The sequence below is a fragment of the Rissa tridactyla genome, chromosome 1 (assembly GCF_028500815.1).
Source record: "Rissa tridactyla isolate bRisTri1 chromosome 1, bRisTri1.patW.cur.20221130, whole genome shotgun sequence".
NCBI classification, from domain to species: domain Eukaryota; kingdom Metazoa; phylum Chordata; class Aves; order Charadriiformes; family Laridae; genus Rissa; species Rissa tridactyla.
This window is the reverse complement of record NC_071466.1, coordinates 191,758,688-191,771,874: the sequence shown is the minus strand read 5'-3', so window position 1 is coordinate 191,771,874 and position 13,187 is coordinate 191,758,688. Positions and strand designations below refer to the sequence as shown.

At 40.1% G+C, this 13,187-nt stretch overlaps 1 protein-coding gene across 4 annotated transcripts in view; it reads right to left on the bottom strand.

Annotated features, from left to right (window-relative positions):
- Window positions 1-13,187, bottom strand: part of MET (MET proto-oncogene, receptor tyrosine kinase) — a 102,033-nt gene that overhangs the window by 49,510 nt on the left and 39,336 nt on the right. For all 4 annotated transcript variants that reach the window (XM_054207293.1, XM_054207309.1, XM_054207300.1 and 1 more), the window contains one exon: window positions 8,591-8,782. In XM_054207293.1, the coding sequence (XP_054063268.1) occupies window positions 8,591-8,782 (192 nt within the window). The remainder of the gene's footprint in view (window positions 1-8,590; window positions 8,783-13,187) is intronic.

Here is a 13,187-nt window from a genome sequence, read left to right as displayed (position 1 = left end):
CAGAGAAGGGTAACAAAGATGATCAAAAGGCTGTAATGATCAATGACTGAGCAGGGTAGGTATGCAAATGCTATGAAAAAGGCATACAAAATTTTGAGTGGGTAGACACTGATCATTTACTCTCTTCTAATAAAAGTACCAAACACCATCAAAATACAAAAGCAAGAGTCAGGTTCAAAGCAAACAAAAGAGTAAGACTTCCCAGGAATATGTGATGACCTATGAGACTCCTTGCCAACGGACGTGAATGCAGGAGGAATACACATTCAAAGGGAAACTCCACATATACATGGAAAGAGCTAAACAGACAAAACCCAATAGCTCAGGAAATCCCCAGAATGCAAAATAGTTGGAGGCTTGAAGCAGAAGGTATTACATATGTTGCCTGGGTCCTTTGGCATCCAGTTGCCACCCCTGCTGGAGACAGCGCACTGAACTAGATGGACCCTTCGTTTAAGCCTGTGTGGCTCTTCTGATGTTCTTATGAATAACCCTCCTGAGAATCACATTCATTATCAGCAACTACAACCCCAGACATCCTTCTCAAAGCAAACACAATATTTATGTCCCTCTATTTACCAGAAAAACAAAGTACGTGGTCTTTCAGCATAGCCCAAAGTACTTCCATGATGATAACAGCCAACGGTTAATTAATGAATACATTAATTAATATATCCTTTATACTGGAAGTCAGTGATCACTTAGGTCCATCAACATTAAAGTAATTCATTTAAATATTCTTTCATTGCCATCAACTAGTATTAATGTTAAGTGAGAAGACTTGACTCCAGGTTCGTTTATGCATAATATGGCAAATTCAGACTGTAATAACTTAAGTTGAAAAACAGCATGCAACAGCTTCTTTTAAAAATCATTCTGATGCTCAGTTCTGCTAGTCATCAGGATTGAATTACAAATGTTACTGTCTGCATGTTGAAATATCTTCTGCAAAAATGAGAGGCCTTCTAAAAGCAATCCCATCTAAGTATCATATTGTTATTTTTCCCTAGATGTCTGGCAGGTGTAGGCCATTACCCAGCAGAGAAAGGCTCAGGGTTAACTTTATTGTGTAACGCCTCAAATGCCCTGGGATATGAAGTGTAGCCTTGCAAAGGGCACATATGTAGCTCTCTAAATGCTGTATATCATTCTAATCCATGGAGAGTATAATGGATCTCCTCTGAAAGGTGTAAGCTCTTCTACTCAAACTGAATATTAAAACACGTGTGCTCTCAAAACAGTTATTTGGCACCAGGTGTTAATTTTAATTTGACTATATGGATTGTGCATTATGCAATATTTGATTTTTTTTTTTCTGGGAGCATCAAGATACATTTTCTGCCACAGAAAGGACTGCTATTATAAAACTGTTAAAAGTTGAGCTATAGATATGAAAATGTTACTTATCAAGAGTTTGCCACACTTTTCTGTTGGTTTAAAAATGATAAAGTGGGAAGGACTGCAGCTATTCACATTCCTACAAATGCATGTGTGCGTAGTTTGCATTTAAATAGGTCAGACTGCCAGTATTGGCTTGCTGGACCACAGAGGCAGGGCAGCAGTGGGCACTGAGGACAACCTTTGCAATGGCTCCACGGGCATCCCACCACTCTTTCCTCCTTCTGGCTCTGTAAGGTTTGAGGTCCATGCTCACGTATTTCTTGACCTCCTCGCGCTTGCTTCCAACATGGCTTGCCACTTGGACTGGTGGGTTTTGTTACGACTATGTTTGTCAAGTGGGACAGGAACTAGATCAAAAGAAGTTTGATCAATTCAAAGGTAGAAATGGCTTCCAGTATACAATGGTATAAACTCAATTTGAATGACCATGCTGAAAGATGCAAAGCTCTCTACTTCTTTGTTCTGCACCAACTCATTTTGCTGACAGGCCCCATGGCTTTGAGCCTCGATTCCTGCAGCGGCGAGGCCTGGCCACTTTGCTGTTCGCAAGAGGAGAGCAACGCTGAAGGCTTGGCTCTCTTCTTGCTGAATTCTGGGACAATTCTCTCCAAGCCTTGACTGCAGTTACAAATAAAAAGCAGATGTGATTATTTTTGTCTATACTAATTTCTGTAGCATGCATTATGTTCCCTGGCACGTAATCTATGAAAGCAGCTATGACACATGCTAATTTCTCTCTTTTCAGGGAAATGAGATGTGTGTTAAAGTTTGGTGGTGGTGGTATTTGGTTTTAATCATACGTATTCCTGGGAAACGAGTTTGACTATCAAGTGTTCTGTCTATTTGAATGTGAAAGCCAACAGGTTTGTGCTCAGCGTGTGAAAATTTCCCAAACTACTGATCTGTGAGAGCCAGAGCCCCGTCCCTATTCCTCATCAGGCAGAACCAGGGGTACCAAATGAAATGATAAGGCAGCAGGTTAAGGAAACACCAAAGGAAGCTCTTCACCATTCAAAGCAGAATGAAATTATGGAAGTCATTGTCACAGTGTACCATGGAGGACAAAATAGCAAATAATTTAAAAAAACAATAAGCAAAATTAAGGGAAAAGATGTCCATAAAGGACTATTAAATACCAGATATGGGTGCGATTTCCAGCTCAGGGAATCTCTGGGCCACTGAGTGCCAGAAGCAGGAGGGTACTGGGCGAGGTATCAGTGTGTGCTTTTACTTGCCTCATACCTCTCCCTTATCCATCTTAGCCCCTGTCAGAGACAGGAAACTCTGCTTCTTGAACCTTTATTCTAACCCCATACATCTTTTCTTAGCTAAAAATCTGGTTTAAAAACACCGGGATATAATGGGTCCCTTGAATAAGGTTAATTATTATTCTGTATTGCTTCATGTCTAACAAGCGCAGAGAGGCCCTGAGGAGGGTGAGTGCCCTGTTGTGTGACGTGCTCTACTCCAACGAGGCCTATCTATGCCATCACGCTTTGGTTCTCGTGCCCTAAGCCATTTTCAGTCCAGAATCTGTTCAGACATGACAGTGCGTGACCATGTTTTGCTAACACTTGGCTTCTCAGCTACAGCTGGCATATGTCCAAGTAGATTGGACAGGACTGCAGCCAGCATGTGGCTGACGGCATCTGAGGGTGTATGTATGCCCATGGGAAGACCCTTTCCTTACCTCCAGAACCAACAGGATGGATGTCCTGCTGCCCCATGGAGATGAGAAGGCGCATGGGGGAGCTCCTCACCCCAGAGATGCCCCACCGTGTACCGAGTTTCTCTGGTATAGTCAGAAGGATGAGATGGCCCTGCTGCGAAAATTGCATCTAAAGAGAGTCGTTGCCCGTAGCAGTTGTAAAACGTACAGTGAAAACTTCTCTCTCCCTCTCTTCCTCAAGAAGGTCACCAACAAGCAGTGCATTTGCTTGGGCTTTACCTCGGAGAGGCCAACTTCAGTGTGGGGGCCACATGCAGTATTCTGCTTCCGAAAATAGCTTTATGCCAAAAATCAGCCTCTGCATACGTCAAGGGCATCGGTCTCTTGTTCATTGTTAAGGCCAGACCAAATGTGAGTTTTTCAGAATAAATCTTGTAAAACCTTCCCATATCCCACTCTCCCCAGAGCTATCAGAAAGATTTCCCCTTCCTGAAGAACTTTGCACTTTTCTTCATCACTCAAAAGTCACTCTCTGAAATAATACCAAGCTCCAGGCAAAAAAAAAAAAAATCACCTTGGAACTGAGCAAGAACAGAAGATATTTTATCTCAATATACCATGGGGTGGTTTTTTTTTGACAAGCTGTAATTTCCCCAAAATTAGTTGGTAATGAAAGTGACTTTTCCACTTGCGAGTTGTATTCTCAGTGTAGCTTTTTTGGCTTGAGTGGACTAAGGCTGCTTCACCCCAGCTGAAAATCTGATTCCCCAGCTATAGCAGTGTGACTGGGTGCTGTTTTCTAATCAAATAGCCACTGTGAAATACCTGATTCACTTTGCACCCAACAGCTGTACTTTCAGCCTGTGTTCCCAGTCACACTCTGAAAACAAGCACAATAAGAAAGGCCGAAACAGCTGCAACTTCTCAACAGAAAAAAAAAGGAGGAGGGAAAAAAAAGCTTGTTGTCAGGCTCCAGCTTAGGAAGGAAGTAAAACCATTTTTCTTTTCCGTCTCATGCATGTCAGCTGTCTTAGAAAAATTATTACTGCTCTGTTTTGTAACAGAAACTCCACAATATTTGGTAAACTACAAACTCCAATCTATTCATGGCCAAATACAGATTTAACATTTCTGATGCAGCCAAAACATGCTCAGTATGTCAATGGGCTGCAATTACTCTCCAGGAGAGCTTTGGAATTCACCTCCTGGCCCCAATTATCCTCCTTAAAAGAACTCATGAATCTTCTGTATTTGGACCATCCAGATCGATTTGATTTTAGTTTTAGATTTTGGCTGAAAAACAATAAACATTTAGTGAAGGAGGCTGTATTTCCTTTCCAGTGTTAGAGCTTTCCAGAGCTGTTTAAGTGAATAATTCTCTTTAATCGAACTAAAAGCACAAGTGGAAAACAAGAGGTGACTATACCTTGGTTGGATAAAGCACACCTTCTTTTGCATTCTGAGTATTACTGGCTCCCAGATGGCTTTTTTAAAATAAGCAAAATACAGGCTATATTCTGAGTTGGGTCATTAGCACAGTTTTGATGGGTGATGCCATAAGCTTCAGCGGAATCACTTGTAAAGACAGAAACTATTCATTGTGATATGGTTCTAAATAGATCAAACCCCCATAATCAGGTAGCCATCATCTACAGAAGGAAGAACTTTGCTCTCAGAAACTACATGTTAAACCTTCTGTTGTCTTGTGCAGCAGTGCTGTGTTGTAGTTGTGTCGTAAAGAGAGAAAAATGGATGGAGATGGAAACAGGGTCAGAGATGAGGGGTCAGCAGGAAGGCAGAGAGTGATAAACAGAATAAAGTGCAAAAGGAGATGGAAAGACTGCAAGAAAAAGTAAAGAAGGTAAAGAAGGAGAATTAAGCGGCTGGCTGCTGATCAAGTATAAGCAAGTAAAAGCAAGTGGAATCCACCACTTCCCATTGGAATAATCTCCCCAGGGAGGTGGTGGATTCCCCATCATTGGACAGGGTGCTGGACCATCTTGTCTAGACCGTGCTTTTGCCAAGACGGTTGGACCAGATGATCCTTGAGGTCCCTTCCACCCTGGTATTCTACGATTTTATGATATGAAGTATAATGGGAGAATATGAGAAACATTTTCAAAGAAATTTCTCTTGGGTTGAGCATCGGCAGCTTGCTGCTGCACCTCGTGCAGGCTTGAAGCTTCAATTCAATTTAGGTGACATGATCACTATGTTTTAAACATTTTTTTTTCCCCAAAATGTTTCATAACAATTAAAGGAAGACCTAAATTAATACAGCAAAAATGCGAATTAAAAGTTCATTACTTCCACGAAGCTGTTTCATATTTGGGCACTTCAGGGTGCGGTTGTCAGAGAGAGAAGTACTGTAGGACTATTTCTTTTAATCTCATGGATGACTGTTAGTGCTGAAATTTATGTCACAAACTAAATTGTCTAAATATGGTAAGGTCTGGTATTTCAAAGAGGATGCAAGATGAACTGGATTCACTGGAAGGGCTGAGCTTATTTTCTAATTTTAGAAACCTATATGTGAATATTTTTTTCTTTTGCTTTTAAATAGCTGGCATGAAAATACGTTTGCAAGATATGAATACAATACAACCAGCTATAAAACAGGTTCCCTGACAGGTAGAATTTTGCAACTAATTTTCTCTGGAAACATACCTATGTCTGAAGGGATACAGTCAGCTCTGAATAGCTACAAGTTACAAGGAGATTGCAAAGGAAAATTCAATATTTGCAAGTACAAAGAGTTAAAAATATGAGTGCAAATGACTGTGCAAAAGTGAGGTGCGAAATAAGTGACAGCCTGAGGATTCTTTGCAATATGTTCCAGTAGATTTGTGAATGAAGTAAAAAAGAACATCATTACATTTCTTCACTAAAAAACATGGGCAATTGTTAGTGGTTTTCTTTTTGATTAATTAAGTCATTGTTATATTATCCTGATTTTTTTTTAACCCATTTTACTTCACTAATGGTCGTTTAATAGCTCAATTTTTAATGATCTCCATCTCATTGCATTTAATAGCTATATTTCCATAGAAACACTGCAAATCTGCTTTAGTTGGACATTTGCTAATGAACATGTTTGAAAGCACTTCCTAGATAACTGCTAGTGAAAAAAAACGATTTAATGCAAGTGAACACCAAATTCTGCAAAAAGCTGTGTCTTCTGTATCCTACAGACCTACTATCACTTTCAAGATCATTTAAAGGCAAAACAAACACTGACCTTTTTATTTGAAGGTAGCGTCATTAAAGGTAGTCAATATGCTTATTCTCCTGCTGATTTCACTAAACCCTCAAAGAAAGAGTTCCTACTTATTACAATATGAGCCCAATGATGACTTCCCCCTGTAGCTCAAGCCAATCTAATTCAATGATGAGAATATTTCTGCTAATGGCAATGTGCAGTTTACACAATAGCCTTTCTTTTGATCTGTAACTGAACCTGGAATGGGAAATGTATTCTGGAAATATTTTAATTGTTCCTTGAGTTGGGCAAATGTCTGAATGAAGTGTGTGGTGCAGGACTTGAATGAATAATTTAAAGAATGTTGCAAATAAAAATAATGCTGCCTTGCTCTTTCCACCAAACCTCCCTAAAAGCTTTGTGACAGCCCAGAAGAAATGCTATGAGTAAAGCAGTAGTTGTTATTAACTGTATTTTGTAGATAAGGAAATGGCTTCAGAAAGGTTAAACAAATTGCTTATTTTCACTGTGTGAACCAGTATCTACATTTAAGAGCAGAGCGTAGGTTGCTCCTGTGCTCAGTGCATAGCTCTTAGCATTTGCCTTTCCTGCACTGAAGACAAACTGCAGCTTCGAGTTACCAAGGTCATCATGGGAAGTTCAGGTAAAACTGGCAGGGTTGTCCCTGAGCATTTTGTTAAATTCCTGTCTTTTAGGGGGAAAGAGAAATATGACTTTCTCCAGTTTTTCATCAGTCCTTTACGGTAAATCGCTTTGACATCCCTCCCTGTAGGAGCATTATGGATTTTGCATTGTGGGGCAGGTTCTGTGTCCAGTCTGTGCAGAAGACATAAATGGAGGTATAGGATTCCCTTTGTCCAAAAAGGGTGCCAAGACTGGGTTAACAAATACTATGGCCAATATATAATCCTACTTACTATGCGGCAAGGACACAGAATGAGGAGAAGGGAGAGAAGAAAGGGAAGGCTTGTTAGTTAATCTTATCTGATGACTTACACCACACAAAGACTTTCGTGAAAAGGTGCAAAGGCCCAAGTGTTTTCTAATGGAAGCTTTTGGGAAATGGGAAAGCTGGAAGGTCACAGCAGCTCATGACGGCAAATCTCATCAGGTTTCAGGTACTGATGTTTGGGACACAACACTACTAACTTTGATAACTCTGCAGCCTGCGGAGCAAGAAGAGCCAAAGACTGCCAATACTTCAGGAAGCCCACCAGAAGACAGATAATACTGGCAGAGTAAAAGGACGCAGGTCCTTGGGTGCAAGAGGGATCCAGGCTGAGATGCACATCCAGGCTGGACCCTGTGGCAGCTGGAGAAGCCAAGCTCTCCAGGCTGGCCACTGCAGGATGACTGCACTTGAAATAAGATGGGAGAATAAAGGAAGCCCTTGGTGCTTTCAAAGTATTTTGTCTTCTGATGCTTGAGTTTGACTGCCAGGTTTTTAAAAGATTGTTGGCCCTGTGAGTTAGAATTATTTTGTTAGTCACCCACAAAGAAGTCATGTAGTGTAATCTACCTGTCTAGATTAGTTATGTACTCGGTGGAGGGAGACAGACTTCTCAGGAGGGTGATTTACCACTTATTATGGAAAATCTGATTTAGAACAGGAAGAATTGCTGTCCAAAAGAACAGTGAGAAAAGAATGAGCAAGAGCCTGAAAATCTCAGAGAAACTTGAAAGTAGGTGGAGGAGGAGCTAATCTCAATTCTACAGCTGTGAGTCATAGGCTATGGGTACATTAGCAAGTAATTTGGTGCCAGGGGAGTGCATCAGTATATAGAAATAGCTAATGCTGAGGCTCCTTCTTCTACACTATAAGCTGTCTCGGAATTTTAATTAGGTTTAATCTGATCTTCTAGACCAAATGACCATATGAAGTGTATATCAGAAGCTGTTTGAAGAATCAATCACTGTTTTGGACCTTCCTGCCCCAGCTGGGGTTGGAGCATATTTGATGTGTATCCAAGACTGAGCTGTCAGTTTAGTTTCCTTTGAAAGAAATCTAGTTTGTATGGACCAAAACTGCTCTGTGAACTGAGCCAGCTGGACTAAGTGGAGATCATGGTGGAATTTACTCCACAACCATTGCTTCTCACCACAAAGTCCATATAAACACTTAAAATGCTGAATGCTCTATTAGGCACTTTGTTTATATTCCAGAAGCTCTTATTTTACTCAGCAATTTCAATTTTCTAATGCCCTGCTCAACTGGGGTAACACTGCTCCTCACTTTTCACCACCCTGCTAAACTCCGGTCTGTTTTTTTTTTATTGTGAAGGTGTCATAGTAATAGTTACCTGCATGAAGCGGCCCTCTGACGTTCCCAGATTAGCAACGGTGAGGTTGCCTTTGGTGAAGACAGATATCGAAGTTAACAGGACACTGTTGAACTGTCCCATGAACAAGTCAACCCTCTGCAAAGGAGTCGTAACTTCTAAGCGATATTCATCATCTTGTGCTCTGCAGTATGAAGCGTTTCTTGAAAAAGCCTGTTAGAAAATGAAGTACAGATGAGTACTGTCTTTACGAGTAGGAATAGATCTTTGTCAGAGTGAAGTCATTTAGCACAAATGCATTTGACCAAAAGTATTTTAAAATGTTTCAAACTTAATTGCTTCATCAGTTATGATGTTCCACGAGGAAGGCAACGACTTCTTAATGTTACGGGAATGTTTCTTTTAACTTTTTTTTTTAATCCTGTCTATTAGGAATAAGACATAGGGTTTTTATTTAACCAGATGGTATGTGTATAAGCCCGTATATCAAGGTATCCTTCCTCTTAAGTGACTTCCGTAATGCTGCTTCTCCAAGGATCTCAGAATTCTTTGACTGCAGAGCCTGCCCAGCAACACACCTGCTTCTAAAACAGTGATTCCTAGAAAATGATTGTCTAAAAATGTTGCAATTTTTTAAACCTTTTTTTGCATTAAAATAACAATTTCCTGTATTCGTCTCTTTCTATTCTCTTTTCAACACCTTTTTCAGTGATAAGACAGAAAAGGGGAGAAAAAGATGGAGAAAGAGAAAAGGGAGATAAGCCAGGAAAAATATGTTTCTGATTGTATATATAAATGAAACTATGGGGAAGCCAGCTTTTTATAATTACTTAGGCTATTATATTGATCAACTATGGCTCATGCAGTATTTTGTCCAATCTCTATATGTCTTGCGTGTACTATAATAGTTGCTGCATTTGCAGGATTTTCTCTTTCACTTTGGGAATAGAGATTACATGTTTTTAATTTTCATTGGAAAAATTCTTGAACAATACACTTTAAGTTATCTCCAGAGAAGAATATAACCTGCTGTCCTGACAATTCAATAGTAATCTATTAACTGATAATGCCATTACTATTGATACTACATCATCTGTTTTGGTGAGATCGTACAGATAATAACCAGGAACCCCCTAAAGGATCCCTAACCAGTTTAAATTTGGAAGTCATCTAGCAAGTTCCCACTGTGACATACTTTATGAATAAATATGTAGGGAGATGATAAAGGATCTTATGGTGGTTCCCTCTGTTGAAATCAATAGAGAGCTTCATTTTTCCTAATTTTTTTATTGATTCGTTATGTTTGATTTTACACACGTTTTAAAATTTTTTTAACAAGCTTGAATTAAACCTCTTAAAGACAGTCAGAGTCTTTCCACTAAATTCAATAGATCCGGATCACAGCCTTAAAGAATAAGTAGGAGTAAAATTCTATTTTCTTATTTTCTTGATTCAGATGGTTTTCCTTCTACTACCTATAACCAAAGTACTATGAGAAAGAAAGCAATGAACCAAGAATTTCTCACCGGCTTAACTCTGGTGAAATCTGGAGAAAAAAATAAGGCATTGAAAATACTATTAGCAAAATGTTCAACCTAATAGCTCAGTCCTTTGCTGTCGACTCGTAACGTTTCTGAACTGTACACAGCAACAGCACTGGCGGGAGAAGTTTTCTGTGATCCCTAGGAGCTGCAGCCAGCAGTGGTGCCAGCTTTTCTCTGGATGCTCCATCAATTTACTGTATCGTTTAGGTAAAAACCTGCGTAAGACCAAACAAGAGCAACTGAAATCTCTGTGCACTGCCTAACGACACAGAAAGAAGGCTTCCACATTAGATCTGATGCAGCAGTGACTTAACAGTTTGGTTATCCACATGCTAAAGTGTTTGCTGTATTAGTTTTGGTATTAACTGTTAAAGTATGGTGTGTTTTGCTCAGCAGGAACTGAACTAATGCTTTGCAATAGGCACACTGAACATTCATTGTATACACTTTAAATATTTTTGACTGATCAACAAGGGACAAATGTAGCTTTCCTTTGCTTTGGCCACCAAACAAGCTAAGAGCTTGTCCTTTGCACTCATATCCTATCCATTCTAAAAGTATTTCTGAAACATCTGTGCAAAGATTACTCATACAATGAGTATGAATAGTTCAAGTGCAGAAAGATGTACAGTTTTCATGCTTTTTGAAATAAGCCAGATTTCTGAATTTACCCTCCCCCAACTTGGGATCTCTGCTCTTTGCTGTAACTCCTATTTTTCCATAAGCAAATGACTTTGGGGAGAGATGTTTCTGTGCTAACCTTAAAAAAGTACTTCCTCCTGTGTAGTCATCTCGACACAATTTGAACATCCTGACACGCCTCATGACACCCCGTTCGAGTTCTTTTTACCAAGTGGCTAGATCTTCCTGCTTGCCCCAACACCTTTCCTAGCTTCCCCAAAGTCGGTTCAGCCACAAAGTCAGCGCAGCCTTCCTCAGAGATGTTGTAATTTTGGGTATCTGCCCAAGAACCTGCAGACTGCGCCACATATGGCTCTCTTACAAAACCTGGCGCTTCAAGGCTTAACCATAATGTAAGGTTAGCTGTTTAAGAAATAGGAAGGCTTTGATCTCTCAGTAGAAATGCAGAGATTAAAAGGCTACTTAGAAAACTCAAGGAAGATTGATAACACAGAAAACTTCAGCAACGAAGCGGCTTTAAATTAACTCTTTGAAGCCTGAATCTCTCCCTCCCTCCCTCTCTCTCAGTGTACACTAAGTATCCATTTGGCTGTCAATGTGGAAAAATAACTGATGTCAGATGATGCACTCTGGATATTATGCCAAGTTCCAGTGACAAATCACACAACTATTGAAACGGGCGATTAGAGAGCGGGTAAGTGCTTGGGCTGAGCTATATTGCTTCTCTGGTAGGACGAGAGGTGCCAATTGTGCGCATGTGACTCATAGCGAGGGCTTTGTGAAGCTGGTGTAGGTGTGACACTGAAATGCAAAGAGGTGTGGGCAAATCCTGCCTTTCGGCCGTGTCCAGAAGGGTAGGAGATAACCAACGCTATCTTATTTGTTCATAGGGGGGAAGTTGTGGTATTTCGGAATTTAGCCTGGATTCGGTCCACAGAAGAAGAACGTGCCAAAAAAGTCTCTAAACATCATTGAGCTGGGCTATTAGGAGCTGTCGCTGTTTGGCAGTTAACCGATAATTTATATATCATATTCAGTCAGCATAAACATAGTATTTCGGACAGAGTTGCACATTTGAAGCCAGAAGTGCAAAGTGGGGAGGAGATTTTAAAGCCCCTAATGACAATCTCAAAAAAATACTCAGTTAGGTTAGTGTCAGAATAGAAGTGATCATAGAGTCTAGTCTCTAGTCTGAATAGCTGGACTCAGGGAAAAAAAAAATAAATCAAAATTTTAACCAAACACTTCTAGGGAGCTTTTCTGTTAATTTGCAGCAACTGCAGTCTGGAGAAACGCTCCTCCAGGCTCATCCCTCTAGACCTGGCCAAAACCTGTTCTTCTTAGTTAAATGCAGTGCTCAATTAGCAAGTGATATTATGTGTACTGTCTTGATATTACGTTTAATGTCTTGAATAAAGTAGAAATTAATGACTTAATAACTGCAGATCATCTAATTCCGTCTTGTGAGCGATTTGGAGGGAATCATTAAAATTAAAATTTAATTTGACAAATTGGAGAAATGGTCTGAAAGTAACTAGGTAAAATTTCCTAGTGTCGATTGTAAAATACTACAGTTATGAAGGAGAACTCGAGTGAAAGTAGGAATAATCAGGAGTCTTTCCTGCTGGTTTGTTTATATGACTTTTAACTTGTTGGCTGTCAGCAATCAGACTCCTAAGTATCAACTTCTGTTTTCTGCTGTGTATCCTCGGAGTCTCCCTCAAGAGAAGTCGGCACCTAGAAGTGCCAAAAATGTTTCTCCTTCGAGCATTTCTATGGCACAACATAGAGCAGGGGGAAATGGGCTACTGCTAAATGAGCTGGATCCTGGTATCTGCAAATGGCAAAAATCCTTTTACAGAGAAACTGCTGTAGAGTGAATGAATAGATGACTCTACATAACAAATTGATTCCCAAGCCGATTAAAAGCGGAGACAGTGTATGAGTTGCTTATCTCTTCTGTTGTGGAGGTCAGTGAATTAAGATGAATAATAAAACTGCAGTTTTCAGGAGTGTGTCTTACTGGAATCGAGCACATAATGGTGAAGAATTTATGTGAACAGCAGACTCTGAACAGGAAGAGTAACTGTGAGGAACACAAAAGAACCTTATCAGATTTTCCACTCTAAATTTTCTTGTGTATTTTTAGCCAACACAGTTTTGCTGTTCTGTAATACATTTGAATTTTCTGGGTAGTTTGCAGTATTTCTCTGCAGGTGAGAAGTGCATCTGATCATGGCTTCTCTCCATGTGAAACACACGAAGGGAAATTCTGGCCCCAATACCTCAGTGAAGCCAGGGTGTTGCCTAAAGAGGATGAGTGACTTGATCGGCGCGATGCTGGAGGTCTGTTAGAGGGCTGGAGTTAGAACCTGTATTTTCTGTTTCCCAGTCCCCTGTAAATAAATGTGAGGGACATTATAAATTTAGCC